Source organism: Hyperolius riggenbachi, chromosome 3, assembly GCF_040937935.1.
Source record: "Hyperolius riggenbachi isolate aHypRig1 chromosome 3, aHypRig1.pri, whole genome shotgun sequence".
NCBI classification, from domain to species: domain Eukaryota; kingdom Metazoa; phylum Chordata; class Amphibia; order Anura; family Hyperoliidae; genus Hyperolius; species Hyperolius riggenbachi.
This window is the reverse complement of record NC_090648.1, coordinates 386,041,196-386,055,630: the sequence shown is the minus strand read 5'-3', so window position 1 is coordinate 386,055,630 and position 14,435 is coordinate 386,041,196. Positions and strand designations below refer to the sequence as shown.

The 14,435-nt window shown below is 44.0% G+C and overlaps 1 protein-coding gene across 3 annotated transcripts in view; it reads right to left on the bottom strand.

The window, feature by feature from the left end:
• The window catches only part of LCP2 (lymphocyte cytosolic protein 2), a 537,761-nt gene that overhangs the window by 142,891 nt on the left and 380,435 nt on the right, over positions 1 to 14,435 (bottom strand). For all 3 annotated transcript variants that reach the window (XM_068277396.1, XM_068277395.1, XM_068277394.1), the window contains exon 11: positions 8,369 to 8,388. In XM_068277396.1, the coding sequence (XP_068133497.1) occupies positions 8,369 to 8,388 (20 nt within the window). The remainder of the gene's footprint in view (positions 1 to 8,368; positions 8,389 to 14,435) is intronic.

The following is a 14,435-nucleotide window of genomic DNA, read 5'->3' as shown; positions in this document are numbered from 1 at the left end:
CTACCTAACCCGGGGGTCCCTGTCACTCACTACCTAACCTTTGGGGTGCCTGTCACTCACTACCTAACCTGGGGGTCCCTGTCACTCACTACCTAACCTTTGGGGTGCCTGTCACTCACTACCTAAACTGGGGGGCTCCTGTCTCTACCTAAACTATCCAGGCCAGCTAGCCCAGCATCACCACCAGCCAACCAGCCCAGAATCACTGTCAAAAAGGCCACAGCATCACCACCAGTCAGGTCAGCATCTACTTCAACCAGCCAAGCACAGCCCAGCATTACTGCCAGCTAGGTCACAGCATCACTGCCAGCCAACCCGGCCACAGCATCACCGCCAGCCAATCCGGCCACAGCATCACCGCCAGACAGGCCACAGCATCACTGCCAGGCCTTTCAGCAAACACATCATCCCCAATCCAGCCCAAAACAGTATTGCCAGGCACAGCAGCCAGTAGAGGAGAATTCAGAAGCCAGGTGAGAGGTGTCTACCCAGTGGCGTACCTAGGGCGTTTGACACCCGGTGCTGGTTATTATAAGACACCCCCCCATGGGGGCCTCATGATTGCTGAATTTGTCTTGTTGGGGACCTCACGATTGCTGAATTTGTCATGTTGGGGGCCTCATGATTGCTAATTTTTTCTTGTTGGGGGCCTCATGATTGCTGAATTTGTCTTGTTGGGGGTCACATGATTGCTAACTGCGAGACTATGGGAAAAGCTGAATCATCATCATATGAGACAATAGCATTAAACCTACTTTTTTAGCTTTTTAAAACAGAAAATAAAACTGGGAGGTTCTAAAAAAAATGAATACATTTTTCTGGAGTAGGATGGATGAAATTGTTTATCTTCACAGTTTATTTTCAACTTGGATTTTCCATAATGTTCATGTATGAGTTAAAACGTTTGTACAGTATTTAGTTTAAATTGCTGTTGCCACTTTGAGATAGATACAGTGGCTTGCAAAAGTATTCGGCCCCCTTGAAGTTTTCCACATTTTGTCACATTACTGCCACAAACATGAATCAATTTTATTGGAATTCCACATGAAAGACCGATACAAAGTGGTGTACACGAGAGAAGTGGAAGAAAAATCATACATGATTCCAAACATTTTTTACAAATAAATAACTGCAAAGTGGGGTGTGCATAATTATTCAGCCCCCTGAGTCAATACTTTGTAGAACCACCTCTTGCTGCAATTACAGCTGCCAGTCTTTTAGGGTATGTCTATACCAGCTTTGCACATCTAGAGACTGAAATCCTTGCCCATTCTTCTTTGCAAAACAGCTCCAGCTCAGTCAGATTAGATGGACAGCATTTGTGAACAGCAATTTTAAGATCTTACCTCAGATTCTCGATTGTATTTAGATCTGGACTTTGGCTGGGCCATTCTAACACTTGGATATGTTTTGTTTCAAACCATTCCATTGTTGCCCTGGCTTTATGTTTAGGGTCGTTGTCCTGCTGGTAGGTGAACCTCCACCCCAGTCTCAAGTCTTTTGCAGACTCCAAGAGGTTTTCTTCCAAGATTGCCCTGTATTTGGCTTCGTCTATCTTCACATCAACTCTGACCAGCTTCCCTGTCCCTGCTGAATAGAAGCACCCCCTGAGCATGATGCTGCCACCACCATATTTGACAGTGGGGAAGGTGTGTTCAGAGTGATGTGCAGTGTTAGTTTTCTGCCACACATAGCGTTTTGCATTTTGGCCAAAACTTTCCATTTTGGTCTCATCTGACCAAAACTCCTTCTTCCACATGTTTGCTTTGTCCCCCACATGGCTTGTGTTAAACTGCAAACGGGATTTCTTATTCTTTTCTGTTACCAATGGCTTTCTTCTTGCCACTCTTTAATAAAGGCCAACTTTGTGCAGTGCACGACTAATAGTTGTCCTATGGACAGATTCCCCCACCTGAGCTGTAGATCTCTGCAGCTCGTCCAGAGTCACCATGGGCCTCTTGGTTGCATTTCTGATCAACGCTCTCCTTGTTCAGCCTGTGAGTTTAGTTGGACGGCCTTGTCTTGGTAGGTTTACAGTTGTGCCATACTCCTTCTATTTCTGAATGATCGCTTGAACAGTGCTCCATGGGATGTTCAAGGCTTTGGAAATCTTTTCTAGCCTAATCCTGCTTTACATTTTTCAATAACTTTATCCCTGACCTGTCTTGTGTGTTCTTTGGACTTCATGGTGTTGTTGCTCCCAATATTCTCTTAGACAACCTATGAGGCCGTCACAGAGCAGCTGTATTTGTACTGACATTAGATTACACAAAGGTGCACTCTATTTAGTCATTAGCACTCATCAGGCAATGTCTATGGGCAACTGACTGCATTCAGACCAAAGGGGGCTAAATAATTACGCACACCCCACTTTGCAGTTATTTATTTGTAAAAAAAAGGTTTGGAATCATGTATGATATTCATTCCACTTCTCACATGTACACCACTTTGTATTGGTATTTCAAGTGACATTCCAATAAAATGTATTAATGTTTGTGGCAGTAATGTGCCAAAATGTGGAAAACTTCAAGGGGGCCGAATACTTTTGCAAGCCACTGTAAATGACTTTTTGGTTGCAGTTTGGGCACTCGGCCTCCAAAAGGTTTGCCACCACTGTCCTAATCTAATGTCCCACCATTGCTAAGTTCATGTAAATTTGTCTACACCCGTGACCACACCCACATTCTGGTCCTTGGCCACACCCATTTTTCGGCTAAGCGCACTGCACAATGTAACCCTCATATTTTTCGGCGTGCTAGCTGCAGTGTGCTGATCTCTGCTGCCTACAGTGTGTACAGTATAGGCTGTTCTCTAGTGCCTGCACTGTGTGTACAGTATAAGGTGTTAAGGGGCCCATACACCTAACAATTTTCCCGCCGATATACAGCAGATTCGATCACTGTGATCAAATCTGCTGTGAAATCGTTGCCCAAACGCAAACAATTGATTTCCGACCGAAATCAATAGTTCCCGCCGATTCCGGTCTAGCCGTCCATGCGGAAGATTTTGCTCGATCGCCGACGTGACATACCCAGACGTGGCAGATCTTCTGCAAAAGGTGCGACGAGTGGCAAAGCATTTTCGCAAAGTCAGTACCGCTTCAGCCGCACTCACCAAGTTGCAGCAGCGATTCAGTCTACCCAACCATCGCTTAGTGGGTGATGTTCCCACGCGCTGGAATTCGACGCTGCACATGTTAGCACGCTTTTGCGGGCAAAAGAGTGCAGTAGTCCAGTACCTGATGGAGCAGTACCGAGGCTTATCCAGTCAACTGCCAAACTTCTGTGGCACAGATGTTCTGTGCTTGGTCGGGGGGTGTTGCAAAGTCGGTTCCAATCAATGATTTATTCATTTTTATTTGTGTCAGACGGTCTACATTTGCTGTGAAGAAGCGGATACGCCTATCTGTAATGATGCCTCCGACAGCACTGGAACAACGTTCGGACATAATGCTGGCGGCAGGGCAAGCCAGCACCTCTATTGCATACAGTGCCAGTTCGTGCCAGGTGTCTAGCTTAGAGACCCATTAATTAAAGGGGACTGATGGATCGTTGAACACAGCTACGCCATCTGACATGTAGTCCTTGACCATCCTCTGCAGGCGAGCATTGTTACAGGTGGAACTGCGTGAATGCTGTTCTGTGGGCTGCTGCCTGGGTGTCAGAAAACTTTGCCACACCTTGGACACTGCCGATACCATTCCCTTGTGGGCACTAGCTGCAGCTTGTGTTGTTCTTTGCTCCCCTCCTAGTCCTGGGTTAGCGGAAGTCAGTCTGTTGGCGTGGCTGGAGGAGGATGCAAATCTGCTCACCAATTTCTCCACAAGGGCCTTCTGATATTCTTGCATTTTTACCTGTCTGACACTTTCTTCAATCAATGTTGTAAAATTGTCTTTGTACCGTGGATCCAGAAGGGTATAAACTAGTGTTGGGCGAACAGTGTTCGCCACTGTTCGGGGTTCTGCAGAACATCACCCTGTTCGGGTGATGTTCGAGTTCGGCCGAACACCTGGTGGTGTTCGGCCGAACTGTTCGCGTTCGTCCGAACGGCTCAATTCCTGGCCGAACCTGGCCGAACAGGGCCCCTGTTCGGCCGAACAGGGCCCTGTTCGGCCGAATACGGCCCCCCTATGGGGTCGCAGGCATAAGGGGGGAGCATGCCCCGATCGCGGGGGGGGTCGGAAATTCCCCCCACCCCCTCCGCTAGCGCTCCCCCCTCTGCCCGCTTCCCCATACAAAAGTTTAAGCAAAGTACCTGTAATAGTGGATGGCCTGGCAGTGGCACTGTGGAGTGAGGAGGAGGAGTCCGGAGAGTGACGCGTTGAGGGAGGCCGGGCAGCGAGCGTGAGGTCAGAGAAAGGGCGGAGGTACCACAAGGGTACTACCGCTGAACCGCCCGCTGCCCGGCCTCCCTCAACGCGTCACTCTCCGGACTCCTCCTCCTCACTCCACAGTGCCACTGCCAGGCCATCCACTATTACAGGTACTTTGCTTAAACTTTTGTATGGGGAAGCGGGCAGAGGGGGGAGCGCTAGCGGAGGGGGTGGGGGGAATTTCCGACCCCCCCCCCGCGATCGGGGCATGCTCCCCCCTTATGCCTGCGACCCCATAGGGCCCCCAAAAGCAGGATGTTCGGGAAGTTCGGGGTTCGGCCCGAACATGCCGAACATCTCGGCCATGTTCGGCGAACTTTCCCGAACCCGAACATCCAGGTGTTCGCCCATCACTAGTATAAACCCAGTAATCCACGTCTGCCTGAATTCTGACAATGTGCAGGTCACATTCAATGCAGCCTAACATGAACTGAGCCATGTGTGCCGGAGTCCCAACAGGTTGCTCGTCATCATCATCATCATGTTCTGTGCTTGCTTGTGATGCACCATCACCAGCATCATGCCCACCTTCTTCCTCGTCTTCTCCTGCCCATTTCCCACTGAATTGTGGAAGTCAAACGTGCATGGCCATGTCCCTCGGCAGTGGAGGCAACCATGTCCTGCTCCAACTCCAACTCCAGCTGTTCCTCGTCCTCTTCATCATACAAGGGACCAGCAGTTCCTGGGGCAGATTGCCTGATGTGTATATCACGCTGTGCGGTGTCCTCTCTGAATTCCTCCTGTTCCATTGTGCTTGCGTCTTCCTTGATCTTCAACATTGATTTCTTCAGTAAACACAGCTATAACTATACCAGTTACCTGGCAGCCATAATGATCTATTTGGACGCAGTGGTGTGTGAATTAAACCAGAAAGAAGTATGCAGGTAATCTTGCTAGGTCGGACATTATTGTCAGAAACACCTGATCTGCTGCATGCTTGTTCAGGGTCTATGCCTGAACGTATTAGAGGCCGAGGATCTGCAGGACAACCAGGCAACTGGTGTTGCTTAAAAGGAAAAAAATATGGCAACCTCCATCTCATTCTCACCTCAGATTCACTTTAAACCAATGCATTTTGCCGCCGTGCATTGATAAATATTATACAAAGGAGATATTCCTGAAAAGCAGTCCTATTCCTATCTGGGACCAGCACCTCGGGTTGACTTTAAGCATGCATTTTGTCCTCATGCAAGGGCTGGGTTGTGTCAAATTGGTAGGACTGCTTTTCAGGAATATCTAATTTCTATTATTTTTATCAATGCATGGCGACAAAATGCATTGCTTTAAGCATGCATTTTGTCATCATGCAAAGCCTTGGTTGTGTCACAAAGCATGGCCTTGTTCTCCTGTACCTCCTCTTCCATCATGTGTGCTGGGTTAGCGTTGCCGGTCCCATTGGTACTAGGACAGCTTTTCAGGATCTCATTTGTATAACATTTATAAATTTATGGTGATAAACTGCATTGGCCTTAAGTGTGCAGTTTTTCCCCATACACATATGCCTTTTTTGGGAGTTTTATTTGTTTTATAGTCAAGTATAACTGGCGCACTGCTCTGCAAACATGAGTCCCTGCTGTTATTGTGAGCCTAAGATCTATGTGTAAATGCCCTCCCCCCCCCCCCCCCCACACACACACACACACACTATTTCCAACCTATTTTGCAAAAGTTTCCCTCATTTTGCACGTTTTTTCAGGCATGCTCGGGTCCCCATTGACTTCAATTAGGCTTGGTGTTCGGCCGAATATCCCGAACATCTGGACCATGTTCAGCCGAGCCGACACGAGCCCGAATAACTGGGTGTTCGATCAACACTACTGACTACGACCATCCCTGATTCCTAGTAATTGTAGCCACTGCTAACAGTCACCCATATTTGAGTATGATCCATTGACTATAACTTTTTGTTTTCTGTCCATTAGCCAGTTCCCTATCCATGCACACAGACTCTTCCCCAGTCCTTGCATCCTCAAATTTTGCACCAGACTTTTGTGTGGACAGTGTCAAAGGCCTTTGCAAAGTCCAAGTATATCACATCTACAGCGTTCCCAATATCCACATTAGCGTTCACTACATTAGCGTTCATACTTTTTTTTTCTCCTATGTTGCTGTCACTTACAGTAGGAAGTAGAAATCTGACAGAACGGACAGGTTTTGGGCTAGTCCATCTCTTCATGGGGGATTCTCAGCATGGCATTTATTCTTTATAAAGACATTCCCTGAAAAAGATTTATACAAAGATGCTGGCCAGCCTCCCGGCTCGCTGCACCCTTTTTTGGCAGGTGGACGGAGCAACTGCCATTTACTAAGTGCTTTTAAAAATAAATAAAACCCTGAGAACCCCCCATGTCAAGATGGGCTAGTCCAAAATCTGTCGGTAATGTCAGATTTCTACAACTTACTGTAAGTTACAGCAACATAGGAAAGAAGTAATTTTTGTCGCTTAAGCCATGGGACATAGCAGTGGTCCCATGGCGGTCGCTTTGGCGCCGCAGGAGGTGTCGCTTAAAGTGACTCTGTAACAAAAATTACAACGTTTTTTTCTACCATCCTACAAGTTCCTAAACCTATTCTAATGTGTTCTATCTCACTGCAGCACTTTGTACTATCACGGTCTCTGTAATAAATCAATGTATCTTTCCCCTGTCAGACTTGTCGGCCTGTGTCTGGAAGGCTGCCAACTCTTCTGTGCTGGTCTGTTCCTCTATGCACACTCCAGTGTGTGTTTTATTTACATAAGCCAGCAGCTTCGCTGCTATCTTATCAGTGATAGAAGAGAGCTGGATAAAAATCCTCCTCTGTTAGGCTGTGAAAGTAGCTGGCTGACACATACTGAGGAATTACAAACACAGGCAGAGCTGTCTGCAGGAAGCCTGTAATGTTCAGTGCATGAGAGAAGAAGGGGACAGAAGGTAAACACACAAATGATCTTTTGAGATTCAAAAGGAAAGCTGTATACAGCCTGCTTGTGTATGGATGTATTTTCTATGTGTGGACATATTGTACATCAATCTACTTCCTGTTTTGGTGGCCATTTTGTTTGTTTATAAACAAACTTTTTATAACTGTTTTTGACTACTTTTAATGCGGCGGGGAGCGGCGAAATTGTGACAGAGGGTAATAGGAGATGTCCCCTAACACACTGGTATGTTTACTTTTGTGCGATTTTAACAATACAGATTCTCTTTAAGCCATGGGACCTAGCGGTGGTCCCATGGCAGTCATGTTGGCGCTGTAGGAGGTGTCGTGTAAGCTTTGGGACCTGGCAGTGGTTCCATGGCGGTGGTTTTGGCGCCGCAGGAGGTGTCGCGTAAGCTATGGGACCTGGCTGTGGTTCCATGGCGGTGGTTTTGGCACTGCAAGAGGTGTTGCGTAAGCTATGGGACCTGGCGGTGGTTTTGGCGCCTGCAGAAGGTGTCACGTAAGGTATGGGACCTGGCATGGTTCCATGGCGGTGGTTTTGGCGCCAAAGGAGGTGTCGCGTAAGCTATGAGACCTGGCGGTGGTTCCATGGCGGTCGTTTTGGCGCCGCAGGAGGTGTTGCATAGGCTATGGGACCTATACAAAATGGTTGGGATAGGTGAGCTAGCTAGGGAGCTGGTTGCTAACATAGGATTGATTGTTTTTTGTTAAGACTGTACTTGGTGCTGAAATAATTCTGATTTTCATGCAGAAATCCGTTTGGGTGGTTTTTGTAAGCCTCTGATTGGTGCAGAAATTCCTATTTTCATGCAGAAATCCTGTTGTTTTCACTTTAAGCTTCTTCTAGGGGCTTCCTTGTGATTGGCTTACAAAAATCCGCATTCCAGCGGAATTCCGCAGAATTTCCGCTTTAGCTCTATAGCAATTGCGTTCCGATGCAACGGAACGGAACCACCAAATTCCGGACGAAATTGCGGAAAACGGAATTCCGCGGAATACGGTGAGCCCCCCCTACTCAAAAATCAAAACAACTGAACTTCATGACACTGATGGCCTTATATATGTGACACATACCTTTGGTGATTCCTTTTTACCTACAAGAGAAAAAGAAAATATGTAAACATAAATGTATTAAGGACAGAAAGCATGAAAGGACAACTGAGATTTTACACTTAATACACTGCGCATAAATTTAGCAGCATGTGCCATGACAGATAAATATATGTTTCCCTGTGCCCTTCAGCTCTGCTCCCCAGTCAGCCCAAACACACACACTGCACAGCTTCACCCCCTCCCATTTACAGGCTGGAGGAGGGAGTGCTTTTGGATGTTAGAGTGACTGTTCTATCTGCCCAGCATTAACAAAAAAAAAAAAAGCATGCTTTCCTTTATCTTACAGTCTCTCTCTACTTGTTCCCTACACCCTCCTCCTCTCTCCTGTGTCCTCTCTGTCACTCTTCCTGCCCCTGGTCCAATGGCAGGCAACTGTGTATAGTTTTTACCCTTCCAATCGATCTTCTATCAACTATTAATGCAATCACATTTGCAGTGAAAATTGCATGATGTTTTCTCCCTCCCTCTCTTCCTTGCTTCCATTCTCCCTACTTTTCTATTTCTCCTTCTCTTTCTTGCCCTTTCTCCCCTTCTAAACTTCCTCTTTGTCGCCCCAGCCTCCTTCATCTGTTGCTTATGGCCATTTTCCAATAGGAGCCATGGCCATTTCTGATTCCGCCGCGGTTGCTGTTCTGCTATGCAACCGCAGCCTGAATCACTAAACACGGCTATAGGAATTCAGCTGCATGCTGCATAAAACTAGTTTACACAGCAAATCTATCTTCAAACCGCTGTCAAAAACCAGAGCGGTTTTTGCCTTTTTCATGATTGCCAACTCAGTAAAGGTCCAGCCCTTAAAGCGTTGCTATCATATAAATCCGGCATAGTGGGGTCTAAACCCTCTATAACAGTAATTATAGATTGACGGTATACCTTGAAATGAATCAGAGCACTCAGTATGTGATTTTATATTAAAAAATGTATTTGCTTAATCATACAGCATATATACAAAATATAAACAGTTCCAGGTAGTGTTTCCTTATTAACAGTATTCCATCTTATCAAGGCTTTAGAGCCAAGCAATTATCAATCTTCTAAGTACATTCAAAAAGTAATATAACGGTTGTGTTATGTAGAATAAGATCAAAAGTAGTCTCATCTGTATCAATAGCTGTGTATCTAGTAGCTGTGTAAAACTTGTAGTAATCTTCTTAAAGAAATAGCATAAAAAATAGCTTCTAAAAAAACTTCTTGCTAACATCTTAATAAAACTTAATGCTGAAAAATTAATAAAGTAAATCACCAGAATATTAAGCATATTACCCCTTCTCTGTTATCTCTTCAGCATCTAGAACCACTTGTGGGAAGGTAGCTTCTGCCTCATGTGTCTTCTCAGGAGATTGTTGGGCTTCTGCAAACTATGAGCTTTCAGCTTCTACTTTTATAGGGGTTGGAGGCAATATGGCTGCCTAATCTGGACTTTCCCTGGATCCCAGGCTCTGATTGGCTAAAGCTTTCGTGCGTCAATGCTTTATCATGTTTTGAATACCTAAATCACAATATTATTGTTTATAAATTCTTAATTACCTTATCTTGTGGGAATTAACGTCATTTGGAGTGCTTGACATTTTGTTTAGGTCATTTCTGACGCACGTAATTTAAAATGGACGTCAACAGCCATCTTGTCTGTTGGCTGACCCAGACATGGAGACTAAACAATGTCATTCATGACGCATTTCTGATAAAGTGTTCCCTGTTAATTATGTTGGAATGTCTTGGTACTTTCCCAGGTCAGATTGACACTAACACAGACCTGCAAGAGCCTTCAGCAATTTAAGGCTTATTAAAACATACAGGGCTTCTAATATACTTATTTAAATATAAAGCTTATTATATAATTCTTCTTAAAACAATGAATCATATAAGGAATAATTACATATTAAATCTTAATAATATAAAATCAATGTCTATATTTTTGTCTTTCTTATAAAATAAATATAATGTCCACCGGCAGAGGTCAGCATTTCATAACAAATAACAATCTATTAATAATGTTGATTTCATAAGAATATGAGACCACTAGGTGGCATCATTGTCATCTTTAACTAATTGGGAAAACACCTTCTTTGTTTAATATTTATATAACTTGTTCCCAAAACATCATGTGTTATCAGCTTTCTGAGACTAGAGCACGTCAACAATTCTTCCAGAACCATAACAATCTCACGAGAATGTCTTACTGTCTCATCTTTCATGGGTAGAATACAGCTTACATGTTTCAAAGTAATAGATTCTATTATATAGGGTTTAACAATAACTATTCCTTTCTTTAGAAGGACTGTATTGATCATTAATATTTAGATTAATAATATCTGTGTGTAATAATTATGTGCATTTATAATTACTGCAGTAATGTAAGTTTAAAGAGACTCCGTAACAAAAATTGCATCCTGTTTTTTATCATCCTACAAGTTCAAAAAGCTATTCTAATGTGTTCTGGCTTACTGCAGCACATTCTACTATCACCATCTCTGTAATAAATCAACTTATCTCTCTCTTGTCAGACTTGTCAGCCTGTGTCTGGAAGGCTGCCAAGTTCTTCAGTGTTGTGTTTCTGTGATGCATCTCCACCCTCCAGGCCCCTCTCTGCACACTGCCTGTGTATTATTTAGATTAGAGCAGCTTCTATCTTCTCTCTTATCTTTTACAAGCTGGATAAATCCTCCTCTGAGCTGGCTGGGCTTTCACATAGTGAGGAATTACATACAGGCAGAGCTGTCTGCACTCTGCAGGAGGAAACAGCCTGACACTTCAGTGGAAGATAGCTGCAGGTGGAAAGAAGCACACAAATGATCTCTTGAGATTAAAAAGGAAGAGTGTATACAGCCTGATTGTGTATGAATGTATTTTCTATGTGTGGACATACTATACATCAACTTACTTCCTGTTTTGGTGGCCATTTTGTTTGTTTATAAACAAACTTTTTAAAACTGTTTTTAACCACTTTTAATGCGGCGAGGAGCGGCGAAATTGTGACAGAGGGTAATAGGAGATGTCCCCTAACGCACTGGTATGTTTACTTTTGTGCGATTTTAACAATACAGATTCTCTTTAACTTGCTTTTCTGTCTTCACACAGAAGCCACTTTAAATGTCATGGCCACGCACTAGCATAAACAAGAATGCTCTAACTTTTTGTAACTAGAATAATCTTATAGGCCTCACAGCCTGGAATATGCTATGTCACTGAGCAATATAAAGTACTCTAACTTTTCACTTTACCATGAAATTTTGCATAGAACATTAAAACATATGACATCTTTTCCTGCATAAATAAAACCGCTAGAATTCTGACACCGCTTCAACAGTATATTAATATTTTTTTCCTGTGATACAATGGGAGCAGACATGTTTTCTGCTTGTCACTATTACACAATTACACACACAGGCAAGCTTATCTGTATCTAGGCATGCTAATCTGCATATTCTGTGAAAACTCCACTCTTATCTCCTCCATTACACAGGCAACTGATCTGTATCTGCACTGCAGCTCTCAGATTGTGAAAACTCTGCCACTGAAATCTATAGCTAGTAACACCTTTTTCACCTGCCCAGACTGAAATCCCACAATCCCTTGCAAGCGCCAAGGCACTTTGGAGAAGCTGTGGGTGTGCCTTGTTTAGTTTATAGGGAATTAGAGTATTAAAACAAAACAAAACAAGTATTTGGCTTGAGGAATGCCCTATAAACTATATGTAAGGAACACAATTATGCAAGGAGTAAAAGTTCATCTCGGATCCACTTTAACACCAAAGTGCAATCTGGACAGCAAGCCATAGGTGAGATGGGCAGCATTTCCTTTCCCCTCTTGTAATGCGCTTTGAGTTCTATGGGAGAAAAGCGCTATAGAAATGTTATTGTTTTATTGGACCCAGATTCGGAGTGGAAATATGCCCTTCCTCCTTCATGACCAGCAACACTTTACAGAGTAGTCATGTCACTGACTGTCCTCAGAGGAGCTCACAATCTAATCCCTACCATAGTCATAGTCTAATGTCCTACCATATTATTATTATTATTATTATTATTATTATCTATTTATATAGCACTGACATCTTCTACAGCACTTTACAGAGTACGTAGTCATGTCACTCACTGACTGCCCTCAGAGGAGCTCACAATCTAATTCTACCATAGTCATAGTCTACCATATTATTATTATGTATTTATATACAGTAGCACTGACATCTTCTGCAGCACTTTAAAGACTACATAGTCATGTAAATGACTGTCCTCAGAGGAACTCACAATCTAATCCTACCATAGTCTAATGTCCTACCATATTATTATTATGTATCGATAAAGCACTGGCATCTTCTGGAAGAGGACACAGGACATAGGGAGACATAGGACAGAGGGGGACAGAGGACGGGGGGGCGGGAGGGGGCACAGGAGGAAAGAGGGCACGGGGACATAAGACACACACAGGGAGACAAAGGAGGACACCGGGACACAAGAGCTACAAAGATTGCACAAGGTGGACATAATAAATGAGAGGAGAATGTCCATAAGAAGCGCCAGCACCATTGACGCACCAGGTTTAGTATAATTTTTCCTAGGTTTTTGTCCTCTTAACCTAGGTACATCTTATTGTCCGGAGCGTCTTATAGTCCAAAAAATAAATTACTAAGTTGTACCATATACTCATTTGAAGGAGCTTTTGCAGAGTTGAAGAGTTCGATAGCTGCTTTCCAGGGTTCTGGTTATTTTCCACCTCTTTCGTTCAGTGGTATTTCTAACAACCCGATGAGAAGATGAGGAGCAAAGGGATGCTCTGTCCTGGGTGCAGCCATTATATAGAGTGCAAGCAAGAAACAATTCCAAATTTCCCATATTGAGATCAGCCACAGGAGCTCCCCTCCTCATACTAAAAATAAGAATTGGCATTAAGTGTTAAATACCTACATGTTATTCCACTTCCGTGTTTTGTCCTTGTGGTTTCTCCTCTACTCTGTTAAACTCTTAACTGAAACTATGTGGGAAGTGTCAGACAGACAAATGCTTTCACCCCAACACATCTCACATAGTTCCAGCAAGCAGTAGACAAGAGGAGCAAAGCGAGCAGTAGACAAGAGGAGCACCAAGAGGAGAGACAAGTGACCCATGATGGAGAGACATAGTTGTGTAAGTATTTACTTTTGACCACTTGCCCTACTCCGGGACGAGTATCTACGTCCCTGCAAAACCCCTCTTCACCAACGTCTTTTGCCGTCTTACACTCCCGTTCGCTCCCACGCTTGTTCTCGCCGCTGATCATTAGAGGGGAGGTCAATGAATGGGAATGCAGTTCCTGCTCATTGATCTAAGTCACCGAGTGAATGATCGCCAGCATCAATAAAAGCCAATACTTACACGTCCACGCATTACTTCCTGTTTGCATACTGATAGTACGCACAGGAAAGTTATGTGCGAGGACATCTTGTGGCCAAATAGTACAATTACACCTACACAATTGTCTTTTTTTAAAAGACCAATATTTACACTTAAAATAAACCCCTTACCGTCACACTCCCCAAAAGTTACACAAATAAAAATTAACAATTAAAAAAAATACATAAATAGTTACCTTAAACTATTTTGGTTCCTGGACGTAGTTTCTACGTCCAGGAACCATGCACGCTACCGCGCTCTCCCGCGGCCGATCGTGCGCGTGCACGCGCACTCCCGGCCGCGGATTCGGTAGCCAAGAAATCAATGTATCGGGCTATGGAGCCCGATCACTGATTCCTCTCCCCCGCTGAAAAAGCAACAGCTTCTCTCGGAAGCTGCGCCTTTTCTGGCCGTTCCCTTCCCGATGTGTCACTCTAAGCGCGTGCTACGCTTAGAGTGACGTCATGTAAACAAACTCATGGCCGCCATCTTGTGGCCAAAAAGTAATACTACACCTGAAAAAAAAAAGAAGAATTAACACACATTTACATTATAAATCTATTGTTTACTTCCCACCCTCCCAAAAGTACCCAAATAAAATGTTTACTATAAAAAAAAAAATCCATTACAATAAAAAAAAAAAAACATGGAAATATTTA